This window comes from Brachypodium distachyon, chromosome 1, assembly GCF_000005505.3.
Source record: "Brachypodium distachyon strain Bd21 chromosome 1, Brachypodium_distachyon_v3.0, whole genome shotgun sequence".
In the NCBI taxonomy this organism is placed as follows: Eukaryota; Viridiplantae; Streptophyta; class Magnoliopsida; order Poales; family Poaceae; genus Brachypodium; species Brachypodium distachyon.
In genome coordinates this window covers 4,959,582-4,984,232 of record NC_016131.3, presented here as the reverse complement: position 1 = coordinate 4,984,232, position 24,651 = coordinate 4,959,582, and the positions used below count along the sequence as shown (strand labels likewise).

At 44.7% G+C, this 24,651-nt stretch overlaps 4 protein-coding genes and 1 long non-coding RNA gene across 9 annotated transcripts; 1 reads left to right on the top strand and 4 right to left on the bottom strand.

Annotated features, from left to right (window-relative positions):
* Positions 1-568: 568 nt before the first annotated feature.
* On the bottom strand, positions 569-9,663 carry LOC100836904 (cytosolic purine 5'-nucleotidase). Of its 2 annotated transcripts, XM_003558625.4 has the most exons (17): positions 9,185-9,661; positions 8,420-8,682; positions 7,741-7,818; positions 6,909-7,129; positions 5,789-5,881; positions 5,475-5,558; positions 4,662-4,778; positions 4,474-4,564; positions 4,347-4,403; positions 4,067-4,120; positions 3,844-3,901; positions 3,276-3,352; positions 2,701-2,771; positions 1,676-1,736; positions 1,267-1,326; positions 1,076-1,138; positions 569-987 (listed from the first exon to the last, which is right to left on the bottom strand). In XM_003558625.4, exons 1-17 carry the CDS (start codon positions 9,336-9,338, stop codon positions 865-867), a joined length of 1,725 nt encoding a protein of 574 aa, XP_003558673.1. In that variant the 5' UTR covers positions 9,339-9,661; the 3' UTR covers positions 569-864. The 2 variants fall into 2 exon arrangements, with proteins under 2 accessions (XP_003558673.1, XP_014752875.1); XM_014897389.2 differs by lacking the exons at positions 569-987; positions 1,076-1,138; positions 1,267-1,326 and having other exon boundaries at positions 1,732-1,803; positions 9,185-9,663.
* LOC112269768 lies at positions 4,913-5,465 on the bottom strand. Its single transcript, XR_002961733.1, has 2 exons — positions 5,213-5,465; positions 4,913-5,148 (listed from the first exon to the last, which is right to left on the bottom strand). It is a non-coding gene; the product is annotated as an uncharacterized LOC112269768 (long non-coding RNA).
* A 2,384-nt stretch (positions 9,664-12,047) lies between the features above and the next one.
* On the top strand, positions 12,048-15,431 carry LOC100836593. 4 transcript variants are annotated; one of them, XM_010230833.3, is made up of 9 exons: positions 12,048-12,394; positions 12,488-12,594; positions 12,738-12,968; positions 13,585-14,039; positions 14,149-14,256; positions 14,344-14,468; positions 14,551-14,651; positions 14,743-14,802; positions 15,167-15,431. In XM_010230833.3, exons 4-9 carry the CDS (start codon positions 13,841-13,843, stop codon positions 15,249-15,251), a joined length of 678 nt encoding a protein of 225 aa, XP_010229135.1. In that variant the 5' UTR covers positions 12,048-12,394; positions 12,488-12,594; positions 12,738-12,968; positions 13,585-13,840; the 3' UTR covers positions 15,252-15,431. The 4 variants fall into 4 exon arrangements, with proteins under 4 accessions (XP_010229135.1, XP_024312262.1, XP_024312260.1 ...); XM_024456494.1 differs by having other exon boundaries at positions 12,472-12,594; XM_024456492.1 differs by having other exon boundaries at positions 12,048-12,594.
* A 293-nt stretch (positions 15,432-15,724) lies between these two features.
* On the bottom strand, positions 15,725-19,352 carry LOC106865926. Its single transcript, XM_024457907.1, has 5 exons — positions 19,323-19,352; positions 16,771-18,989; positions 16,586-16,702; positions 16,220-16,322; positions 15,725-15,934 (listed from the first exon to the last, which is right to left on the bottom strand). The coding sequence occupies exons 1-2, from the start codon at positions 19,350-19,352 to the stop codon at positions 17,658-17,660; spliced, it is 1,362 nt and encodes a 453-aa protein (XP_024313675.1). The 3' UTR covers positions 15,725-15,934; positions 16,220-16,322; positions 16,586-16,702; positions 16,771-17,657.
* A 109-nt stretch (positions 19,353-19,461) lies between these two features.
* On the bottom strand, positions 19,462-22,933 carry LOC100835979 (putative S-adenosyl-L-methionine-dependent methyltransferase SCO7813). Its single transcript, XM_003559331.4, has 2 exons — positions 22,402-22,933; positions 19,462-20,260 (listed from the first exon to the last, which is right to left on the bottom strand). Exons 1-2 carry the CDS (start codon positions 22,793-22,795, stop codon positions 19,632-19,634), a joined length of 1,023 nt encoding a protein of 340 aa, XP_003559379.2. The 5' UTR covers positions 22,796-22,933; the 3' UTR covers positions 19,462-19,631.
* Between the last annotated feature and the right edge of the window lie 1,718 nt (positions 22,934-24,651).

Below are 24,651 nucleotides of genomic sequence, written 5' to 3'. Positions count from 1 at the left end.
TGATTACAAGGCGGTCGGCGGTCAGGGATTTTCTTTGAAGGAGTAAGACTAGAAGCTTGCACCCCTGCTCAATATTCGCTCGCCACTTTCATTGGCAGAAGGGAGGAAGCGTCAACAAACCATAGATGCCCGACGGGATTCCAAGCCAAGCGGTGGAATCCTGAGAAGCAGGGTAGAGGTGAACATTCTGGAATAAAAGCTTAGAGAACAACATATATTGGCAGATCTGATGGGAGGTGGTAAAGCGGCCAACGAAGTATAGAAAAGCATCGAACAGTTATTCTCAAACTCTTTAACAACAGACCGTTTCTTGCGCTTGGCAACGGGAAAAGTCCAGGGAGCTTTGTCAATATTTTGGTCATGTCTTTAATTTGGTCATGCCAAACTGTTGGTACAGCTAGATGGGGCTCAATCCAAACAGCCCCTACATGCCAGTACATTGGCGGCAGCCCTCCAAGCCAACAGTCCTACCAGAAACTGTTTGAACCCAATCCACGAAAGGAATTATTTTATCATTCAATCCAAACGAGCATTGACGAATGATGCAAACACAATAGCAGTGTGACAATTGCTTCAAGGCTAGGACATGATCAGCCCTCAACTTTTCTTTCAATCGCTCTCTGTTAATGATATGGCATGTACAAAAGGATAAACATGTGAATTTTCTATAAACAGCTATAATTACTTCAGATAAACATGTACAGTGGGTGAACGGAGCTTCACCAGAAAAACCTAATCCCTTGTTTAAGGTGGTAATATATGAAACTAGATTGTTATTCAGTGAATCATAATTTCATGCTCAAATCTTGCTGCAGCCGAGTCTCCCAAGGGGAACTTCAATTCAACATGAGAATAAACTTGTAGCTACAGGCCTAGCACATCAAACTCATGGGGCATATAATCTTCGCTCGGGCGGTAATACTTGTTGGGAGAATACAAACCGAAGTTTGTAACTTGGCTGCAGTATAGGCACGCAAATCTCTCAACCTGTGGACACAAGCAAAAGTAGAACATTTCAGTTATGTGCTAAACATGTCTGACTGTCCATAGTCTTCTTTTACAGGTAACAGCAGACCTGATGGGCAAACCGAGAATTTTGGTACCCAGTCTTCATAAGCTGGCCCCACACCTTGTGAAACTGCACACGAACAAATAATAATTGAGCAGGCAAGCTAGAGATGAATTAAGGATGACAGTTCCCTAACTTTAACTACAATACACAAAGATTAATTTGGGACCACATAGTTATGTGACTTGGCAAATTACCTTCTGATGATGCTGCAGCTGAGCATCTCGGAGAACGCATCGGATACCCTTCAGCTTTTGCTGCAACCAGAAGAAACAAAAATAACAAGTTACACAGCAGAAAAAAAAATGTTCTTGCCCTATGGAGTTGGAGTCGATACTGCATGCTTCAAATGGAGTCTGTCATATTGGACAGATAACCTATGTTATCTTTAATAAAGTGTTCTTCTTGGTCAAGCATGAAATGGTGCAGTAGATGCTACTCCCTCCGATTCATGAGAAGTGTCGGGGATTTGCCCGACACTTATTATGGATCGGAGGGAGTAGTACCATTCTTCTCGAGGAAACAGATGGTACCATTTTGCTTCATGTGGGACAACCAATTTCTCGCAAATACCACCAACACGACTAACTCAGAACAAGGTCTTACCAGTAGAATGTCATGCTCAGAGAACAACTTCTCCTTTCTATTCTCTGTAAGATCTTCAAATCTGTACAACAAGAGGTCAGACTCCGGTTTTTTTTTAACTATCTATATGAAATCGGCAGGCTCCCTGCCTTCAGGGTAAAAAGAAGAAGAGGTCAGAGAGTGATTGATGACGTAAAACAAAAATAAGAACTATCAACAGAAGTAACTGTTTTCATAAAAGGATTGCATTTGACAATAAAAGCTTCTGTACACGGCCAGTAGTTGGCACTTGGCAGAAAAAACTAGCCAAGAAAATATCCTATCTTGAAAAACAAGTGGTCCTCAGGCCAGGGACATAACAAGCTTCGCTTATTGTTATTGGAGGCTGACATTGACAATCATCAGACTCAGATACTATAGGTGACCGAACGTCTAACTTAACATTCCAATGTGCAATATGATTAGATAGAGCTATGATCTTTTCACATGACAATCATGGGCTCAGATATATATATAAATGCCTCCTGAAATATGTTTGGGCCTTTTGAGTTTCGACCATGCTATCTTTAAAGAACCTTTCTGCAAAAATTTGACCAATGGCAACTACAACATTTTTTTAGCACAGATTCAAAATTTAGCTGCATATTTGTATTAGCTTGTATCACGACAATGGCCACTGCCAGCTATAATTTTGAGAACATTCCTGGAGTGGAGACCACGTTTCTTTTTGTGATTTCAATTGGTCAGCTCCCACTGGAGCCTAGCCATCATATGTATCCCCGCAAAGGAAGATAAACTAGGACCCACCATACTCTATTTGGATTCAATACAGTATTAGCACCCTAGGTAAGCCATTTTTTAGACCGTTAAAGGGCATGTGGTCTTAAATATCAAAATCTTTGAGCAGTTGTACTATCTGGTGTAGGCTTATGCAATGAGTTGCTTCCATTAAATGTTTGATTCACATACATAAAGATGTAGAAAAATATCACAAAGGGCAGCATGGAATCAAAACTGAGGAAACTTATGAGACTTCATTTACTTACTGAAGAGACCATTCAAGGCGATGGATTGTGTCTTCAATTGAATCACGCTCCATCCTAAGGTGTCTAAGCTCCTGAATAGGGCATCATATAAAAGGGTCATCAACAAGGTTGCCCAACAAATAGATTTAATGAAGAAAACAAAACTCAAATGCATATTATTGGGCAAATGAGATATTTTGTTTAACATGTGTGCCTTGCCTACATTTTCCATAATGACGCATTAATCAGTGGTGAATTTATAGGTCAAAGAGGTGCATTCCCCTCACAGAAGACCCTTTCTTGGTCAAGATTATAATCAATTTAACATGCAATCCTGAGTAGCCACATGCAACTGTTCTTCGTAAAAGTTGTGTGAAATTCACCACCATTAGAGGGCTGTTCTGCCACGTTTCTCTGCCATTCTAAAGGCAGCATTGTGGTGCAACAGCAAGGTCTCATGAAACATTGAAAATCCTACAGACTGCTATTTACGAACGATGCAAACTTAAGTCAGATATAGCGTGTCACCAGTTAATATATGATATCATTGTTAAGAGTCCTTTTCACGATCAGCAACTTGAGTAATACATTCATACCTTTCGAGTAGATTTTGATTCTGAAAGAAGCTTCACCTCTTGCTCCAGCTCAGGTATTACCAGCATAGTCCGCCAACCTTAAAATGATCACAGCACATGATCACTTGAGAAATGAGAAGTAAATTGGAGAATTGTCTCAGAGGGAGAACCAAGCTCAGCTTGGGTGGTCGACCCCCGAAGGTCGCATTCAGGAGCCCCACCTTGAGAAAATTAATACATGTATCTATATATTGTTGTAATGCAATCGTGCATCTCTTACAGTTTTTTATTTAAAAACAGCAACTCAGAGGACACCAATGAAGCAGGCAGATTATTATACTAAACATTGGTGTCTCCTTCATACTGAATTTGACACTATTAGCGACACTAATTAACATAGGGTGCGACAAGGAGAAATAAAGCACCCAGGTCTCATCGAACAGTGTATACTGTATAGTTACTTGAATTAACTTAATACATGTATCTAGTAAACAGCAGAGCATTGTTAAATCTTTTGCACAATCAGAATTGTCAATTTTACAAAAGGCATCAATTTCCAGCACACCAACAGAGAATGAATAGCACATACCGAGGACTTTCTTGCTACGCAGTATGTCTCCGTATATGTGATCGCCAACATAGAGGATCTATATTACGATAAGATGCTGCATTATTTGATTTGATTAATGTATTATATAAGATGGCATTCGGAGTAAACAGGAAGCTCCTTGCAACCAATCACAAATGAAGAAATAGACAACTAAACATGCAATAAAGCTACAACAAATTGTATGATATGTACAGAAAGACACCTGCGAACTAGAAGCAACAGAAAGTAGTCTATGGAGATGGCCCACATTGCCTCCCTGGAAAACAATTAACTCACTAACTTGAGCGAAAATACATAGTTCAATAGTTTCAAGCAAATTCACAAAATGCAAGCTAATACAAATGATTATGTTCATTGACCAGGTAGTCATTTGCACAATCAAAAAGAAACAATGCAGAAGATTGTTTGACTTTGAGTTTTACCCACATCTAGAAAGCCACTATATGCTCACAAGTACTATATGCACCATGCCAGGTATATACCTGGTAAACTTTGTGAATTGGTTTTGACTGATGTTGACTTGATCTTGGGCTTCCAATCTTCATAAAGGATAATACATATTACAAAAGGATCACAGAGATGAATAGATATTAATATCAGTTTACTGGCCTGAAGATCAGCATTTAGAAGTTTTCCAGAATCAGGCTCAACTTCAAACAGTCCTGTTCGATTATCATCATGAAAAAAACTTGGCTTTGAACTGAAAAGTTCAGAAAGGACAGGTTTGAGTGGAGAACACAGATATATAAGCATAGATTAACGAAAAAAGAAGAAGAAGAAGAACAGAAGATACCAACCTGCCTGTTATAACAACATCAAAATACTCGAGCCACTTGCGGTTGTGATTTGAGCTTACATCCGATATATATGGCCCACATAGGTAGTTCATGACAACATCAGTGTAGTCCCACAGACTGCATAAACAAGCATATCTCCATATAGTAAGAGACAGAAACTAAGAGCTCAAAATGTGGAATGTGCACGGTGAAAAAATAAGTTCAGCATCTAAGTTTGCTGAACTGCTTCAGGTTAGGGAAAAGAAACCATAAAAGCAACACCACATGTTTAAGCTACTCCCTCCGTTCCATAATTCTTGTCGAAATATTACATGTATCTAGACACTTTATAGGAATAGATACATCCATATTTGGGCAAATTTGAGACAAGAATTATAGAACACGGTATATGGGGCTGTTCTCTGCGAAATCCCGATTTCAGATTATGGGGCCGATCTCCTGTTTTCCTTCGTTCAAAGCGATCCAGCGCGTGCCAGCCTCGAAAAAACTGCTTCGCTTTAGTTACGGGAATAAGTAGGCATCGGTTTTGCTTTAATTAAGGGAAAAGCTACCTACTACGGCCCTCCGTCCCGAGAAAATAGCCACGTCTTGTTTCCTCCCCTCCAATCCAGCGCTAGGTAGTTGCATGCACTAGTTATGGCGCAGTTATAAAGCAGAGGGAGACCAACTGATCTTGCAGAAAAATCACAAGCCAATTGATTCTAGCGCTAAACGAGGCCACACCTTGGTTACGGTGAAAACCGAGAACGGCCCGGTATACCGAAATGGAGGGAGTAGCATTCAGCACTGAAATTGTATAAAGGAACATCATACCTATTTGTCACCAAGAATGTTGAGCGTCCAGATTTTCTAAGCATTTCAAGCATTGGTACAATTGCCAAGTCCTCATTGATATACCTGCCAAGTTCGAATACAAAAATTAACCGAGATCATAAACATTGGAAAAAAAACGTACGCAAATCTATGGGCACGTGGAAAAATAACAAAAAGACCAACCAGACCATTGTAAAAGAAAGTTCATTTTGATTGTGTACCTAGAATCTTTTACTTTGATTGGTGTACCTATATGATGTAGAACACCAGTGCATGGTTGTGTAAAATGAGCAGTAAAAGGAAAATTGAACTACCTTCCAGGTTCCATTGCAACCATTCGTTTTAAAGTTCCATCACGATGACACAGGTCAACCGCAGACCTCACGTCTTTATACATCAGCGCATAACTGTAACAACAAAACAATGGAAGATGCAAATCAAAATCTATGGAATAAAGCTTGTTTGTAGTTTTTAAAATAAAAGTCTTGGAGACTTGGGTTATTTTTTTAAGAAAACATTTCTTTTCAACTCAAGATATAGTTTGTTTTCAATTCAATTGCATTAAACAATGCACGCTAAAAGAGGTAATGTCACCGACTCATTCACATGTTTATGCCAATGTTGTGTGCGATTGTGGAAGACATTGATCATGTGCACTTTTATTTTGATAACCTCGTATGAAAAGGTTAAGGTGAGTCATAAATAACGTTCAAAGCTTAGAGCCTACGGAAACATGACAGGTTATCACAAGTCTTGGATTCAGAAAGGGTTTCCCACGGAAAAGAAACATAATTCCAGAGCCTTGTTGGATAATTAACTCACTAGTAACAAGAACAAGGACTGTGAAATCATGATAACACCAGAATCTTTGGTAAAGGAGAAAAGAGTCTTGAACCAGAATCTTGTTCTCTACAACAAGGGACCAGAGGAGTCCTTGATCATGATTCATGTGAAAAGACAAGAGTACCCTGAGGTTATCGACAAGGCATGCCATGAGGGGTTTACAACTTCACACCCTCCAGTCTTGTATAAAGAGGCCGTATTAGGAAAGCTAGTCTCGATGGATAGCAAGCGAATGGGAGAAACTGTAATCCCACACTGAAGACTTTGTCTATAATGTGCTCATAAGTTTGTTAATGCTAGCATAGCCAAGCGATCAGGGGAGCAAAGGAGTGTGGAAATAGTGTTGAAACTTTTATGAGGCTCTCATGAGGACTTCTTTTTTCCTGGACACCTCACATATATGGACATGATGGTCGCATGTTAACTTTGCTGAGGATGAAAGGAAAAATGAATAAACAAACAACCATTCATACAGTAACTATTCTTGCAAACAGGCAAACAAATTTGGCACACTCCAATCATTTTCAAATCATTTTTGAAAAAACAAATGCCTTTGGTGTCAAAAACACATATGGATCAGAATGATCATACTCGATGCCTGAAGGAACTTTTCCAGGATTGTTGTCCATGAAATCCACAAGTTGAGCAAATAGATAGGCTTCACCTAGTGAGAAAAGCGTATCTATAAGGGCATAATCAGGTTCATCAAAGGAATCCCTAATCAATGTATTCCCGTAAGCAGCAACTTTTTCTTCCTTTGACATCTCCCTGAATCCATGGTATGCAACTTTTACATACTTGTGCCGATCCATCTGATAATGCAGACCAACATCGTTACAATGATAGTTAATCTGATCCAGCTAATATGAAAAAAATTGAACCAACAGTAGCAAGTGGACATGTATATCTTGCAGTATTAAGCATATAAATGAATGGAAAAACAGTAGGGAATAACCAGTGGAAACTGAATTTATGATAGGCCTATTAATTCGTTGCCTCTTGTTAAACGAACATTTTTTCGTTAGAGACGCCGATCAGTATCTCAACATGATGAGAAGTGTTCACTGTTCAGTGTACAACTTACAAAGTATGGGTGTGTTGGCTATCAAATGTGAAACAGGACGGTAATGGTTCAACTAACATGTGATCTTATAGTGAAAAATAAATAAAATTTATAACAGAAAAGGTAGAAATTAGGTTAGCACTAGATACCCTTAGTTCAGAATCATTTAAGAACAAACAGATATCAACTTAAATGCGAGGCTCTGTTTTCATAAAAACATGGATGCATGACCTCTGTGTTGCTACTAAATACAAAGAAAGAAATGTCCCTGTCTTCCCCACATGGGTTTCCTGCATTTTGTCCTCATTTTTCTCGATTTAGATCCTACATGTGTATTATGGCTAGTTGCTAACGGCTAACCTTCAAGATATTTCCTCTCTTCTTATCAAGAACTAGTCCTCTGACCATATATTTCCAGTCAAACTGCCATGTTAACAGCTGCAAGATGAAATAGTAAATCAAACTCAGAACACTAACTTGTAAATTGTTAGTTCCAAGAATAACAGGCCCATAAATGTGAGCATCAAACTGTCAGTGCTGAGAACAAACTAAATGCCCTTTCTAAGAAAGAGTACTGCACTTCTGCTTAACACACAGATACTGATTTTGATAGTATGATGCTTTTGCTATTACATTGATGCAGCAGTTGGTGATTCTCTCTAAGATAAACAGCAATAACTACGATAATGCACTTTGGTTAAGAGCAAGACAACTCCAAAGCATGGACAGTGGGAATGGCAGGTAAAGAAATGCTATGATAATGTGCTATGCAATGCAACGATGAGCAAGTTCCATTGAGGAAATTGAACCACGGAATCTTACAGACAACAGCAAACCACAAGTAATATGGAATCTGAGATGACATCAAATGGGAGAAGTAACTAGTGCCATCAATTACTCATATATTGTTGGCACTGAAAGATCTGTCACAGTTGCTCCTATTCCTAACCTCTAAAACAGAAAAACTAGTAGTAAGAACAAACAAATTGGCTTGCTTGTGTTTACAAATAAGAAGTTTGCAGGTATCAGTTCAACTAACCTCTTGAGGGTAGTTGAGATCCTTGACAAGCTTCTCAATCGTGCCATGGTAAGCAAGGGACTCGAACGTCTCGGGCTTATACTGTGCAAGAGTGTAGTCCATATCAAATCCCACTGCGGTGATGTTCCTCATGTTTAGTGATCTATTGCAGAATATCTGCTTCCCAATGGAAATGCTTCTCGGCTCCACTGACGGTGTTGACCATATCGTCCCCGTTGATGCTGGTTCCACCGCACCGGTATCCATCCTTACAGCACTGCAGCCTGATAGAGGTTTATAGAACAAGTAAGAGCACGCCAAAGTACATTTGAGGAGTTACACTGTATGGTTGGTGGGAAAACTTGATATCTCGATCTGGAATTCAACCAAATTCGGTCCAAACTCAAACTCTAGGTGTGATCGACTGATCGTAATTTCGTAACACGAAAGTAACTGAATCTCCATTTATTATCGAAATGTTCCATCCCACAAGGAAAATGCACATTTCGACAATTACAACGATACAATCACAGAACGAGATGCGAACTGCATAATCCATCCCTTTTTTTAATGGTTAATCCGCATGTCACCTTTAGTTCAGCAAAACTCTCCGATCAACCGATGCGAATCCAAGTATCCAACACAAGGGCCAAAACCGTTCTTCTCGTAACAACCAAAACGACCACCAAATTCAGATGGGGATACATAGCCACGCTAACATCGCTAAATTAAGCATCCCACCGTAGAATTCAAACACGAAAAACGACCCAGACCACAAATGCTCACCTCTATGACCCGAAGCGGGAGTTGCTGCTGCTGCGGCGGCGGCGGGGGAGCAGGAGGCGGACGATGACGACGACGCGAAGAAGAGGAGGAGGGGAGGCGAGAGGGGCGCGAGGTGGAGCGCGGCGGCAGCGGCGAGCGGCCTCCTGCAGAGCATATCGGCTGGCTGGGGGCGCCTTAAATAGGCGAGGGGCGCGGTTGCGGATGACGACGACGGAGCGTTGGCGTTGTGGGGGGAGAATAATAAATGAAGTGGGGGGAATCCGAGAGGGTGGGAGGAGCACCGCCGTGCGGCGGCGCCATCTCACCGGGAGGCGGGCATTGGCCGGCGGGACGGGACGGGGATGCCCCCGCGGACAAGTGGCGCGGGGATCGTGTGCGGATTCGGATGCTGCGTGCGTTGGAAGCCAGCGAGCGACGGACGGGGGCGCGGTGGCCGGGGGGTGGTGGGGCTGTTTGTGTTTGGGCTTTGGCTGGGTTGGTTGGGTGGGGCGCGCTAAGCAAGGAGCCGCGAGGCAATAATGAATGACGTGGGTTTTGGGGGGGTGGATAACGGGTGGTGCGGCTCCGCTTCCGCTTCGGGATTTTCCTCCGGCCACACGCGCGCCTTCACCACTCGTATGCGCACGAGGGGATTGAGAGAGCTTCATAGCTTGTTTTTTTCTAAAAGAGACTGACAAACCTTGATAGCTCCAGGGGTGTTCAATGAAATTTTTCACAAGACGTGTTCCAATCAATGGAATTTTCATGCTTTCATGGAATGGATTATATGCCATGGAAGCATTTTGTCCGGTATTTGATGGGGGAATATTCCTCCTGCGCAATTCAAACCTGTCCTCCAAAGGCGAAAATCCAACTAAAAAACAAATATTTATACGGATATTTATATAGCACAAAAACAAGCTACGAAACCCAGCTTATTAGGGGATTTTTCTTTTGTCTCATGCTCGATATATGTCGGTTGTTATGTCAGGGTAGTTTGCAAAACATAGCCACGGTTTACAAGCACTTTATATGAAGATGGAATACTGTGGCATGTTGTTTAGGAGATAAATTGAGGGAAACATCATTTGTCAAATCAACTTGAGGAAACAACTGAGTGGACGATTTTATAGGCAATTCTTTCTAATGTTGCAACAAAGAAAGTTTGTGTTCTCCCCGCCAAAAAAAGTATGTGTTCAGCTGGCCCATCCTAAACTTGTTCGGCAAGTAGGCTCGAAGTAGGTGGCGATGACGACATGCATTACACCTTGGAATGAGTGAGATTTGCAGCAACTACCGAACAAGGGAGACAATAAGAACAATTTGTCGCGGAAGAGTTTAACATGTGGCAGAATCCGGAAGAGATGTCGGACGTCAAAAAGGTACCTCCAGTGTGCAGTGCAGAAGAAACGACAAAGTTGATGATAATATATCTAACGCAAATATGACATAATCTTTAGCCTCATTTATTTTTTTTCTGAAAAAGAGGTTGAAACCCATAATATTTAGCCTAGTGGGCTCAAATTTTTATGCAACGTACTCCGCGGAATTGAAATTTAAGATGCTTCTCTTATGCAGTATTCTCGTGTAGACTTATGGGTGAGTGGAGCACAAAAACCTTCAATGCGGATGAAGGCAGTATCATGGAGGAGCATCACGGCCTTCGGATAGATTGCCTCGCCCAATCGCACCGTAGATTCCACGTCCGCTTTGGATTGAGATCTCTCGGAGAACTATCACACTGAGCTAAACGGGATATCTCACCGTTCACCCTTCGCTTGGCAGAACCTTCAAGTATCGATCCAATTGTATATATCCTGCCTGTTACACACCGCAACGTGATAACACCTCATGACCTGTAAAATGACCGTTTTTTCATACACGCTGACAAGATTGCTTATGGCCTTGTTCTATACGGAGTACGTGGTAACACGTGATGACCTTTCCGTTGGAGTTTTCTTCTTTGCAGCCCAGTTTACTTGCGAGAGTGAGAGTTGCAACAGATCCGGAAAGTGGGCACAATATTCCAAAGATCTGATCTAAACCGTCATGATTAGACTGCTTCGAGCCATTCTGCTTTGCATTTGTTTACGCTGTGACTTGGACACCATGACTAGACACTAATAGGCAGCAAGCTCAAAAAAGAAAGGGAAAAGAACAAAGGCAGTGATCTCGATACCTATTCATGGTAAACTAAAATACGTGGAGCGCAGCATCCCGTGCCGCGCTGGCATCCACATCGAGCAAAAGATGCCAAATTGGAATTCACAATGGTAAGATAGTCTAGAAGAGAATATAATGGTACTAAGATATTTTGCACCATTCGTTCACCGGTGCTCGAATTCTCAGCGCGAAGATGCTCCATTACAACTCTCTTCTGGCAAGGCATATGCTTGGATGGGATACATTTGTTGCAAGGAGCCTAGGATGAGTCGACGGATTTCAAAAATGCTTTCACAGGTGTGGAGCAACAGGCGAGAACAGAACAAATTTTGAAGACGCGACAACCATCGCATTTAGCTGGTTGGTGTCGTGGATTCCACCAATACATTTGGCTTCCGGTTTTGCTCGCATATATAAACTCTATAAAGTTGAAATCCACTAAATGCAATAAATTTAGCAAGCTGAACATGCGGCCTATCCACGTCAGCATCCACGTCAGCTTTCTCGAATTTTCTAATTTCTAATCACGGGACCCATTCTACCTTCCTGCCGTCGCCCTCGGCAGCCCCCTGCGAGCCCACCTCCCTGCCGCTCCGCGCCACACCTACTGCCCTCCTCCCTTCGCGCACGCCCGCGCTCGGCTTCCTGCCACCACCCCTCTCCCTGCTGTCGCCGTCCGCACTCCACGCGAAGCCGCGTCTCTGCCGCCACATGTTGTGCCTGCGTCTCTACCACCGCCTGCCGCTCCCATTCCTACCGTCACCCACACAGGCCCTGCTCCCCGTCTCTCCCGCGCCCTCAACATCTCCACGCGTTCTCTCGGTGATGTGACGCGACCATCTCCCAGGACGCCTGCGCGTGCGGCGACAGCTTATGGCTTTGTGGATCACGTCCGCCTCCTGTTCGACGAAATGGTGCATCAATGGATTTCCAGCTGTGGTCGGCTCCACAAGCATTTGCGTCGGCCCATAATCCAGCCCATTAGACTGTGCTTCTTCTCCCTGCGCGCTTCTGTCGAGCAAACGAGCAGTTACTCCACAACAGCAGTCATTAATGGCATAGTATTTGGTTCGTTCCCTACTTCCCTTGCTCTTCCTATTCCATCCATGATTCCTCGGAAACCAAACGCCGGCTCACTCATCCAGATCCCCACGTTCTCAGAAGAAATAAATTCACAAGAAACTGATGCTGGCATCCAGTACGTTTGCCCACATAAGTCCCCTCCACACAGGGCTCCGCATCTTGCCCTCTCCTTGCGAAGTCTTCGTGTACGGTCTAAACTTCAGCCAATCCTCCTTTTCTCATTCCCTGTTAGATCCTGTCTACTACATATCACATATTTTTGGTTTGTAGGTGCTGGACGGTTTGGATGCTAAGGTTTGTGTTTTTTTTTGTTGATTCTCCTTCTCAGGGTGCTGGATGACTTGGATGCTGAAGCTGGTCCTTTGTTGATTCTTACTTGCTTCGTATTGGTGCATACTCTCCTTATTTGTTGCTAAATCTATTTTCGTTTATTTACATGAATGAACAAATACGGCTTGCAAGTTTGTGTTGTTTTTTTTGTTGGCTTTCTCTCTCAGGGTGCTGGCCGGCTTGGATGCTAAGGCTGGCGTTTTTGTTGATTCTTCCTGGCTGCATATTGGTAAGTATTCATCTTATTTGTTCCTAAATCTTTTTTTTTATTTGCTTGAATGAACAAAAACGGCTTGCAAGTTTGTGTATTTTGTTGATTCTCCCTTGCACCTCACCCCTATGGCATGTGATTTAAAAACATATCGCTGCAATACAGCAAACTGTTGGCTTGGTCTAGATATGAAAACCTACGTGCCTTGATTCCTCCCAATCATGTTGTGTTTGTAAGATTTGCCGAGATGGATAGTGCAGAGATGATCAGCTTCTATTGTAACCTACGTCAATGTACATGCATCTTCATGGCTACTTATTAGTCGCAATGCAAAATGTGCCAACACTACTTTCAACTATGCGCTGCCCAATAAAGGACGTATTGCTCACATTGTTACCCTTCAATTTACATCCTTGCTATTGTACTTGGGATTTTCTCTATTAATTTTGCATTTTGTTGAACCTATACGTTGAGTTCGTTTCATTCATATATGTGGAGCACCATTTTAGCAATCAATTTTTCCTTTTATTTATTTATGCACATTTTTCGTAGACATTTTTTACTAAATGCGCGGGTTATCATCCAGTATTTGTATAATTGTATTCTTCCGTTTATTCTGCGGGGACACGCAAAGCCTGCCACCGTGCCACGCGACGCGAGGTGTCGAGAGCTGGGGTACACGACCGCATTGCAAGAAGGCGGAAGCATGTAACCCGTGAGCGAGTCTTGAAAGCGTAATCAATGAGTACGTATTACGAACTTCGACACGGGTGATAGGTATAGTCCGTTTGCCGCCGTCGGAGACGGACTAGCGTGCGTAAAGCACAAAACTGCTCTGAGGAAGCCGGAGATTCTGAGGGCCTACAGACAAGCAACATCCTTTGACGACCATGAGCCCGACGCCCGCCATCCACTCGCTCAGCACGCCGCCGGCGCCACTTCTCCGGCGCGCTACCTCCGCCGCCTCCGCCTTCCGGGAGTCCTCGCAGCCGCCTCCGAGCGTCTCCTCTCGCCGCGCCGCGCTGCTCGCCCTCGTCCTCGCGGCCTCGCCGGCCCGGCCCGTCGCCGCCGCTTTCTCCTTCAGCTTCCGTACGGACACCATCCTTCATTTAACCTCCTGTCGGTGGTCGTGACTATCCATAGAGCGCGCTCCCTCACTCGTCTCTTCTATGCTTGCTTTTCTTGCTGGTGTGCGCAGCTGGGCCGAAGGAGTTGCTGCGGGAGCAGAAGAGGAAGTCGGCGCGGTTCCTCCTCGCGCCCATCGCCGCCTCCCGCGACACCCTCGTCAAAGCCCAGGCCCTTCTCGGTACTTCCCCATTTTCTTAGCTAGTCCTTGCGTAATTTGATCCGCTATGTCTGTACGGTTCTCGGCAATTGTGACTTTGCAATGCAGCTTCGGCGAATGCGTCTGCCGAGGACGCCGAGGAGGTGAGGGGGCGGCTGAGTGCTGCAGGGAGGGACTGCGTGCCGCGGGAGAGGAACTCGATAGTGGCTTTCCAGTCGCGAACCGGCGTTGAGGTCGGTGGCTTAATGGCTTTGCATTAGCACCATGGGTGGTTTGATTTTGGTACTCCACATGTTTGATGGAATCACACTGTAGGTCTGCACATTCAGCTTGATTCTGAAGAATGCTGCGTCACTGCTTGACGACAAGGATCCTCTCAAGGTTGCAGCTGATACTAGGCTTGCCGAGCTAATACAGTAGGTGTATCGCCAACACTTCAAGAAGCTTGCAAAAAAATGGTCTACATTAGTATGTTGAGTAAACTGATGGTTAACAAACCTTTTGCAGGTCATTCTCTGATCTGCGAACTGTGGTGGAGAACAGTAACTTTGAGCTCAGTGGTGATAGGTCAGTAACGTGGCCACGGACCACCTAACTTGTTTTTTCACTAGAAAAGAAGAACTTGTCCATGAGCTGATGAGTAACCAATTCAGTATGTGTTGATACGTCTCATGTCATCACAGGAAGCTAGCCTGTGTTGCTATTTTTACACTTTGTCTGATTAGTACTGTATAGGTATGAACGATCACTTGAGAACTACCACATAGGAATTCACTAAAAAATTTGATGTGCCCATTCAATCAAAAGAGGAGTTTTAGTAGTGTGTAGATTACAGTTCTTGAATATTGATTTTCTATAGAATTGCTCTATGGTCTTTGTAAGCTAGTAAATTCACTGAAGGCTGACACTTACCAACTAAACCGTGTTGCAGAAAGAAGATGAATGATGACTTGCTGAGCACTATCACCGCTCTCGATAAATATGAACAGGGTGTAAAGGATTGCATAGGTGTATAGAATATTTTTGGTCGATTTATATTATTTTTTCTTTGCAACACCTCTTGAGGCTTAAATCATTTCAAATGACCAAACATTTTGGTTTTCCTTCTACTGGTAAAATTTTTTTGCCCCTGTCCTTAGCTCTCCAGGTCAAAGGAAATAACAGGAGTGATTAGGGAGGGTTTTTCCTCGAGATTATTTGTTACTACTAACATGAATGTCGCCATCTGTCGTGTTCCACACTTTAAATCATAACTACGTCCTTCATGTTTTCAGACTTTTGTGTTCCACCTTTTATTGCACCAGGATTATTTTTTTCATTTTAACTACGCCCTTCAATGTTTTCCCTCAAAACAAATGTTTCCAGTATTTTGTGTTCCACCTTTTACTAGAACTAGATAATACCCCGCGCGTTGCCGCGGGATTTGTTGGTTTATTTGGAATTGTCGATTTGTCGTAATGATTTGGAAGCAAGCTGAAATTGCCAAAACTGAGAAGAAAGTGCAGAGATTTTATTCACTCAGATAGATGCATATGCATGCATTGGACAAATATGAAACAATATTAGTAAGAGGTCTGATGGATAGAAATTAAAGGTGATCAATATAGTTACCAATAATTTTATTCAAACATCACTATAACTAATTTTAGGTAGAAGGCAGTGCAGTGCTGACTTCTGATGTTGCTTGCTGTGTTATGTCCTGCATGTTTTGAAGAAAAATAAATCAGAAAAGGGATAAAGGAAAAACTCTTGATTATGTACTGCAGTTAAAGACTTGCAGTGACAACACATTCGAAATGAACAATTTCAATTTTCTTGTAATAAGGGTGTCATATAAAGTTTTAACGTGAAATTTCTATTCCTAACTAACGAAAAGAAAATCTGATCAAAGTTTGAGCCGCAATAGACTCAGCGCACATCAGGCCGGAATATGCAATGCTATTGAGGATTTAAAAAAATGAGAAACTTTGTCATGCTTACATACCTTCCATCATGTTCCGTAAACTGAATGATCTAATATTTATGCGGTTTAGAACCTCATGTGCACAAAGAATTCTCAGCGCAGCTGTGTCCGCATCTGCCTGAAACTGAATGACTACCAGGATCACTCGAAGAATTATCAGTGCTATCCATATTAGCAAATCATACACACGCAAAAGCAGACAATTTTCTTTTCGTTTGTAGACTACCTTCAAAGTAAGTACAGGTGTTCTGATGTTTAGTCAACAAACGTGTTGCAGAACATCCAGATAAGCTAATTTCAACAAACAATGCATATGCTCATCCAATGCAAACAGAGATGGTACAACGGTAACAACAGCAAGAGTAACACCAAAAAATAGAGGTATACCGATGCAAGTAGGTCGTGTTGTCCAGCGTGCTACATGCAAAATTGAATCAAATCCTGGGCTCTGCATAACAATGACTCCTAATTTGAGCGAGCAGCACGGCTAACCGAAGTAAAATCCTGGACCGGCAAAACATCAAACAGTTTGTAGGCATGAGCCAATATAAGAGATTGACAAACAGACCTACCAGTACATGAGAAGGCAGGTGCCAGATTGGGTGAATCGAGCAGGTGGGTGGTGGCACGGGCAGGGGTTTAAAGGATGAAGAAGGTGACGGCTCAGCTGACCCCAATCATGAATGCTTAGATACGCGGGGCCGTTTCTGGAGCATTGGTGGCTGCATTATTTGTGAGCGGGAGAGGATCGGCCGCGCCGGCGGAGATACTGATGTAGACGAACAGACTGAAGAAACGGCGACGGCTGTGGACGGGGAGGCGAAGCAGCGCACAGGCAGGCGAGACGGGGGAAGATGGGGGCAGGGCAGGTGAAGCAGCGCAGCTGCGCAGGCCACGGAATCGGCAGGCCCACGGGGGAGGAGGACGGATTGGAGGCGAAGCGCAGTAGAAATCGGGAATTGGGGATCGAAGTTTTTTTTTTCTGCTGCATAGGTGGGCTAAAAACTTGGCCCAACAACTATGGACGTTGGCGAAGCCCAAATAGCGGGAAGGTGCGACTGCATCGGTGCCTCAGGAGAACGGGACACCCGCGATTGCGTCGGTACAGAATCGCGTGCGCTGTGAAAAGAAGATGACGTGGCTTCACGAGAGGTCAGGAAAATCAGACAGTGAGTTGCCTCTGCTTAGATATAGAGGATTTTTAGCACCAGCAAAATGTTTACCAATGCATATGTGCTATGTAGCTGTAGTGTTGTTTACTTCTTTTGCTTAGTCATCATATCTGAGCAGCAGTTCCAAAGGCGACGAAGTCTCCCCTGCTACCCCAAAGTATCACACCCACCATTCCGGACAAGGCACCAGCATAAAAAAGGATGCATCACAGCTGACAGGAGGTGATTCAGAATTTAGATACTACTATCTCATATCCTAAATTTCGAACTAAAACAAGGACAAAAATTTAGAATCGGAGGAAGCAACAACTTGAAAAATGAAAAGGTTTCATGGTTTGCAGCAGAGAGGGCAGGTTTATCTCGCGCAAGCACACCTGTGAGATGCGACTCGCACAGGGGTGTTTTCTGTGGAGCACGACGAGGGCCTTGTTGGTGACAAGGTTGAGCTGGACGAGCCCAACATAGGACATGTAAAACAGCAGGGTGCCGCTCCTCTCCCCGAACCCCTCGAACCGAATCGACGCGTGCACGCCCCACTCCTGCCTGTCCACCACCACCCGCCGGCTCCACGTGATCTGATCTGGATCCCCGACCTCAGACGTCCACATCGATATCACCTGGGTCTCCGACACCACCAGGCTCAGCCTCCCGTCCGCCGAGACGGCCAGCGTGATCCCGCTCTTGTGCTTGAAGCCCATCATCCGGCTGACGCAGCCCCGCGGCAGGTCGATCACGGTTGCTCTTGCACCCGCCGCGGCCGTGTCCACGCCCAGAGCGACGATGTGCAGACGCCCGGCGTCCAAACCGCCGCGGCACCCGCATAGCCAGTGGACGCTGTTCCCGTTGATGACCACGGGGTGCTTGGAGGGATCGCGCGTGCGCGCTGTCTGGCTGGACGGCGGATGGTGGAGGTGGTGCTGGGCTGCGGCGGCCGCCGCGTGGACGACGGCGCCCCACTTGCCGTGCCGTGACGAGTAGGTCTGGAACCGCAGATCCTTGTCCGCGACGAGCAGCTCGAAGCTACCGCCGCCGCCGCCGCCGCCGCCGCCGTCGACGGTGAGCAGGGCGTGAGGGTAGTCATCGCTCACGGCCAGCGCCGCGGGATCACCGAGGGGCGCCTCGTGTCCGGTGTTGCGGTTGCACGCCGCAAGCTCCCCGCTTTGGCTGTGGCGGAGGATGACGAGGCCGTCGCGCCAGGCCACGGGCTCCAGGCAGAGGCTGACCGCTCTGGAACGGCTGATGGCCGTGTCGGATGGCGGGGTCTGGAGTAGGCGCACGGTGTGGGACCGACAGATGTCGTCTTCGTCCCTGTCCGTGAGCTTGTACGAGATGCCGCGGACGGAGCTGGGATCAAAGCCTGCGGCTGCGCGGCCGTTGAGCAGGCGGCGGCGGCGGCGGAAGCCCTGCTCGAGGATGGCGGCGCGGAAGTGCTTGGAGGTGGCGGCGCAGCGGACGACGGTCGCGACGTCGGCGCGCGCGGCGATCTCGAGCAGGAGGTCCACCGGGAGGAGAAGCGACGACGACGACGCCTCGTCGCATTCGCGGAGGCGTTTCGTTGACGGGCAAGCGTCGGAACATGCACGTTTCGTTGCCACGGTGAATTCGTGGTGGGCGTGGAGCTGAGGTGATCATGGGGATACCCTTTGACCCTCTTTAGTTCAAACAAATGAACTAGTTTTTTAAAAAATTGTGTCATTTTAAAATTTTAGTTAAATTAGTTGCACCAAGGAGGATCAAGGGTCACACAGTTGCAGCTCGAGGGCGCCGGAGAGCGCTGTGGGTGGCCTTTGGGCGCGGTCTGGACCTTTTTTTTTTTTGACCAACGGTCTGGACTTTATATCGGGTTCGAGTCCAACTCGGCAACTAGTCAGACTCGGAAGTTAAGTGCGGCAGATAGGGACTGCGTGTCGCGGGAGAGGAACTCGACAGTGGCGTTCCAGTCACGAACTGGCGTTGAGGTGAGCGGGGCTTCGCATTGCCATGGGTGGTTTTAATCTTGGTACTCTAGATGTTTGATGGAATGACCCTTTAGGTCTGCACATTCAGTTTGATTCTGAAGAATGCCGCTTCGCTACTTGACGACAAGGATCCTCTCAAGAATGTCTTTTCACCGACAAGATTTGCAGATTATCTCAGACTGAAAGGTATTATACAAAGTCACATCTGAGTTAGAATGCTAATGAATTCTCCAAATAATAATCAGAGGAAAAGAAAGAGGCATAATTAATTATTTCAAACAATGATCCAATGGCCGTGAAGTTCTATAAGGTGGCATGATCATCTGGAGAAGCAGAGGCTTCCACCAAATACAACCTGCAGCATGGTGTGCCATCCTCTGGATTTGTCTCCACTGATCTCGGCAATCTCCTCAGCTTATCAAATAGATTTTGTGGATGATTTAGCAGACCGAAATGTGCTTCGGGATCTCCAATCTGTGACAACAGTGCCTGAGAGAACCCAATCGAAGGGAGCAGCAGATCAGGGCTGTCATGGTAGAAATGGTACATCGTCTGAGAGAGCGCCGTTGCATTCTTGTTCATGAAGTCAGCCAAGAGGACGGTGCAGGCTGAGGTGCGGCATCCTGCAATGGTTTCGAGGACTTGCATTGCATCCGCATGTTGAAGGTAATAGAGAATTCCTTCTAGAACCCATATGGTGTTTCTTTCAGGAATATACCCACAGCTCTGTAGCTTGGCCATCCAGTTTGCATCTCGTATGTCGGCAGGAACCCTGGTCAATGATTTTGCCATCATGGTGAGTTTCTGATGATGTGTAGAACTCATTGCTTCATGCAGAATGCCAGATTTCATTTCTAGTAGCTCTGGGAAATCAAGTTCAAATACAGCGCATTCCTTTAGGCAGCTCAGTCGATAAGCTCTCGCATCCATTCCTATGAAAATATTATTCATCCAAGTCAGTCTTTTTTTTCTCAAAGTGTAATGCTGTACAAATGAACATATCTGCTGATAAATAATTTTATCCCTACTTGCTTCATCAACTGCAAAATGTTGTACATCTTGGCCCAGCAGGGTTTTTTTTTTCAGTTCTTCAGAAAAATATTAGAAGTTAAGTTCAGAAGCACTGTTGAATTCACTGATGGATTTTCACCATGTCATGTATCTAAATGAAAAATGCTAGGATTTACCTGTACAACTCTACTTGTTCCACGAGATGCAAAATGCGGTATATATATGTTTTGTCTAGAATTTTGTGCAATCCCTGAGAAAAACATTAGAAAATTCAAGGATAAGCCTCATTGACATTGTTGAATACTATTACATAGAAAATTTCGATGAATTTTCATGTATCCAAAGGAAAGTTCTCTTCTTGGGCTTTGGGTTTCTATATATAAATGCTCACATGTTACCTGTAGCTAATGAAATGGAGGTTTCTTATGCCAGTGTGTAACAGAGAATGCCAATTTGTATGGAGGACATAATGCACATTTGTGTATCCTTTAGTTCCGTAGGTAGGTAGATGCCAACAAAATGTGCTCTACATGGTGCCAAGTGATGAAAGTATCTAACAGCAAATGCCAACAGCCTGTAGGACATGAATTCCAGTGTCTTTGAAGACATGAAGTTGATGTGTCCTGTCTCCTGTGCTCTTTGGAGACTGGACAGATAGCACTCAGAGTGCCTACAACCCTACGTTGCTGGATAGCTTTGTTCTTGCTGTAAATTCGCCGGGTGTTTCCGTTGCAAACCACAATTGTTTCCGTTTTGCTTCCCTTTTTTGTCTGCGTCACGATGATGACGTCTTTCATGGACCTTGTATCTTTCAACCTCTTGTGCTAGGACCAGGGTTTCTGTTTCATTTTGAATATAGCCCCAAAAAAGTGGACCACATATAAAATGGGCAGCGTGGAAGAAATCTGGCCGGCCAAGTCATGAACAACAGCACCCGAAACTGCTATTGCAGGCTTACCTTTTAAGGTCTGTTTGGTATCCTAGTGTATTATGGCAATCTTGTTTTGTTAGACATGTTTTTGGCGTTTGTCACCTTGACTAGCTGTTACTTATCTTACCAAAATTGTAGATACATATATTTACAGATGTTTACAATAAAATATGAGCTGAAATCGTGAGCAATGGTTGTTATATTTTACTTTAAACAACTTTAGTGGAATAATAGGACCTGCCAAAATAGGTTTATAGATTTTTCCACAACTTCTTCATGCATCAGATTTACAAGTAAGCTATCGCCAACAGAATAGGTTAACACCAATGGTACTCAAGGGATGAGATCATAGGTTGAGTACAAAGAGTCTATCACCAAGCCAAACAATTGTTTGAGATAGCAAGCACAACCTAAAACTCATGATCGTTAGAGGATTGTACCCAAGAGAAGCCAAGTGTTAGAGAGGAGGTTGCTGCCATCATCCTAATTAATTAATTAAGGAATGTGATGAAAGAAGAAAAGTCGTACTGCTAAGCTTATCACCAAAGACAAGCTTAGTAGTTGATGCTAAGTGATAATGATTCATATTTTCTTCTTCGTGAAACTTTACTATAAATACGACGTTAGCATGACGGGTGCTAAGAGATGTGGCAAAATTTTCAGTTAAAACGGGTCTGCTATTCTTGATAAAATAGACTGATAAATAGATATTTGTAAGTACTAATTAGTTGTGTGCAATTTCTAAAATGTATAACCACTCAAATTTTAAAAGTCAACATGTGGATTCTTATAATCCCGTCTGTTTTAAAATGTGTTAACTTTGTATCGAATCGTCGACACTTATTATGGATAGGAGAAAATATTTTTTTTTGCATTTTTTCACAGTAATTTATAAAATAAATTTAACATGGCACAGACCAGCAATCTCAGCCTGATTCTTAGAGACAAGTAATTTCCAGCCGGATTAGAAGTAGACACTAAAAACAGAGTTAAATGTTATCGCGGAGAGATGACACGAGATAAATTACGAAATGTCTTCTTGTCGTCGTCTAATTCCAAGTATTATACGATATGGTACATGCACTGCATTTGAAGCGTGATGAATGGTTGCAGAGGAGGACGAAGCCGAACCTGCGCCGAGGAGTACGACCTGCAGCGGTCCGGCGCCGAGCGAGGCGACGGCGGCCTGGAGGCGAGCGTCGAACCAGAGCGTGCGCACGGCGACCATGACCCCGGACACCTCGCGCGCCCCGGCCCTCTCGTCGCGCATCATCTTGTCGTGGAGGCCCCTCAGGCACCGCTCCCCGGCCAGCACCCCTGCCGCCGGGTCCCGCACCGCGGCCGCCCACAGCGCCCGCGCCGCCGCCGTCTGGCACGCGCTCCGCAGCACGGGTCCCCACTCCGCCTCCGCCCGCGCGTGCAGCGCCCGCACCCCCTCCGCCGCCAGCTGCTCCATCGCCGCCGCCAGCTCGCCATTCCCGCCGCCGCGCGGCGTCTCCTTCGCCTCTTCCTCCTTGGACGACATGATCGATCAAGCGGGGGCTTGGGCGGCCTCTGCTTGATTTCCTGGACACGAGGAGGTACAGCGCGCGAGAGGCCAGCCGGCCACACAATGTGCCTAGCCAGCGGCATATATAGCGCGCAGCGGCACCAGCTTCCGGGCCGGGCGGCAGCGTGTAGTGAGGATCGACCGAAGACGTTTGTTGGGTCGATGATAAACCTCTGTAGCTCACTTTACGTCGATCGCTCGTTGTATGGAGATCAGGCGAAGCGGCCGGGAGGAGGGGATAAGGGGAAAGAGGACCACACGTCCACATGGGCTTACCCAGTTCCGTTTCATCGATCGACCACCTGTGGCTTGTCAGATGTGTAGTGTGTGATGCGTGTTTTTCCGCGGGGCGCGCGGGCATGCGTAGCGTACGTCGGCGCGGCCGGGAACTGTGGCGCGACGGCGACGGCGACGGCGAGCCGGGGTGTGTGTCGTCGGGTTGCTCATTAATAGCGTGGGGGAGAGGGAGATGAGGAGATGAGACGAGACGACTGGAGCTGTCGAGCGGAGAGGACAAGCACGTGCCCCGCTCGGGACGCCGGCCAGATCGGTTAATTCCGGGCGCGACAACATCGTCCATGACGCCTTTTGTTTCCAGCCAACTGTGTGCGATCGGCAGGGATTGTTTCTGCTGTCACCCAGGGGATGTACCATATCCTATAATGATAGTACCTAGCAAATACAATTAATTAAAAGAATGTTACGGAGTACTACGAAAACATGAAAACTTGTGCATGCAAAATTGTCTTATTCTTCTTATGGAGACATCATCTCTTAGTTAGTCAAGAGAAGATCCTTGTCGTTTCCATTCCTCTTTAGTTCGCATCAACAATTATCTTACGTATACATCTCGTTACCAAAAGACTGGCACCAACTCATTGTACACGCCTAAAGGGCAAAGAATTACAAATACTAGAGAGAAACATTGGGTTGGGTGGGATGGGTAGAGTATGTGGCCAATACTAAAGAGTACGTCACGTCTATAACTCCAAATATCCGTGATGACATGTATCTTCATAATATACTTATTTTGTATTTTATATAGAAATGAATATACTTCTCTATAATGTGTTTAAATTTTAAGACGTTTGATATAGGCCAAGGTTAGAACATTTTATATTAAGAAACGAACGTAGTAGCACGAGCACCAAATACCTCATGTGTTTGATTTTAAAATAAAATGTTTAAATCTCAATCGACGCATCAGAAACATTGGATTAGTATCTGGACGACATCCCCACTCTCCATCTCCATAGTTCGTTCCGAACTTTGAAACACAAACCAGATCTGACGGATTGAGTCAATCGTTATCTGACTAAAAATTAGGCGATTTGGAAAGCCCAATATCAAACGTGTAAGCAACATCGAAACATCTCGAATAGATAGCACTATAGTCCACACACAAGAAAAATAATTAAAATAATATTCTCAATCCCAGATGTGCTATGTCGTGAGATCGACGTATACGTATATCGTATTTACGAACGAACAGTTCATTTGGATTTTCCAAAGTAAAAAAGGCCGTCTATGCCTATCAGCTCCTCTCTCCCTCTCTCAAGACTGCCCATCACCCTGTTGGTGGCGTGTCCAGCTCACTCACCGACCTCCCCTGTTTTCCTTCCCAAGTACGAGTAGTACTGTTCAAATATACCTGGGCAAATTCCGGCCGGGCTTCATAAAAGCCCGACGGTCAAACCTAAAGTCCAAGCCCGGCCCGAAATCCTGAAAATAAGCTATTTAAGAATTAAAATAACTATTTTCGGAATAAATAAATGATTTTTATAACTTTTTTTCTTAAAAATACTCTTTTTTAGTCATTTCGGTTTTTTTTG

What these genes read in the sequence shown, in the direction of transcription:
- LOC100836904 (XM_003558625.4), bottom strand. Translation starts at nt 9,338, where the DNA reads ATGCTCTGCAGGAGGCCGCTCGCCGCTGCCGCCGCGCTCCACCTCGCG. An exon ending in TCCCGCTTCGGGTCATAGAG is followed by an intron (nt 8,683 to 9,184) that starts GTGAGCATTTGT and finishes AACCTCTATCAG; the next exon opens with GCTGCAGTGCTGTAAGGATG. An exon ending in AAAGTTCCTTCAGGCATCGA is followed by an intron (nt 5,882 to 6,908) that starts GTATGATCATTC and finishes TTGTTGTTACAG; the next exon opens with TTATGCGCTGATGTATAAAG.
- LOC100836593 (XM_010230833.3), top strand. Translation starts at nt 13,841, where the DNA reads ATGAGCCCGACGCCCGCCATCCACTCGCTCAGCACGCCGCCGGCGCCA. An exon ending in CGCTTTCTCCTTCAGCTTCC is followed by an intron (nt 14,040 to 14,148) that starts GTACGGACACCA and finishes TGGTGTGCGCAG; the next exon opens with CTGGGCCGAAGGAGTTGCTG. An exon ending in CAAAGCCCAGGCCCTTCTCG is followed by an intron (nt 14,257 to 14,343) that starts GTACTTCCCCAT and finishes TTTGCAATGCAG; the next exon opens with CTTCGGCGAATGCGTCTGCC.
- LOC106865926 (XM_024457907.1), bottom strand. Translation starts at nt 19,352, where the DNA reads ATGGCAATGCGAAGCCCCGCTCACCTCAAC. An exon ending in GAAGCCCCGCTCACCTCAAC is followed by an intron (nt 18,990 to 19,322) that starts GCCAGTTCGTGA and finishes TGATCACCTCAG; the next exon opens with CTCCACGCCCACCACGAATT.
- LOC100835979 (XM_003559331.4), bottom strand. Translation starts at nt 22,795, where the DNA reads ATGTCGTCCAAGGAGGAAGAGGCGAAGGAGACGCCGCGCGGCGGCGGG. An exon ending in GGTCGTACTCCTCGGCGCAG is followed by an intron (nt 20,261 to 22,401) that starts GTTCGGCTTCGT and finishes ATATTTTCATAG; the next exon opens with GAATGGATGCGAGAGCTTAT.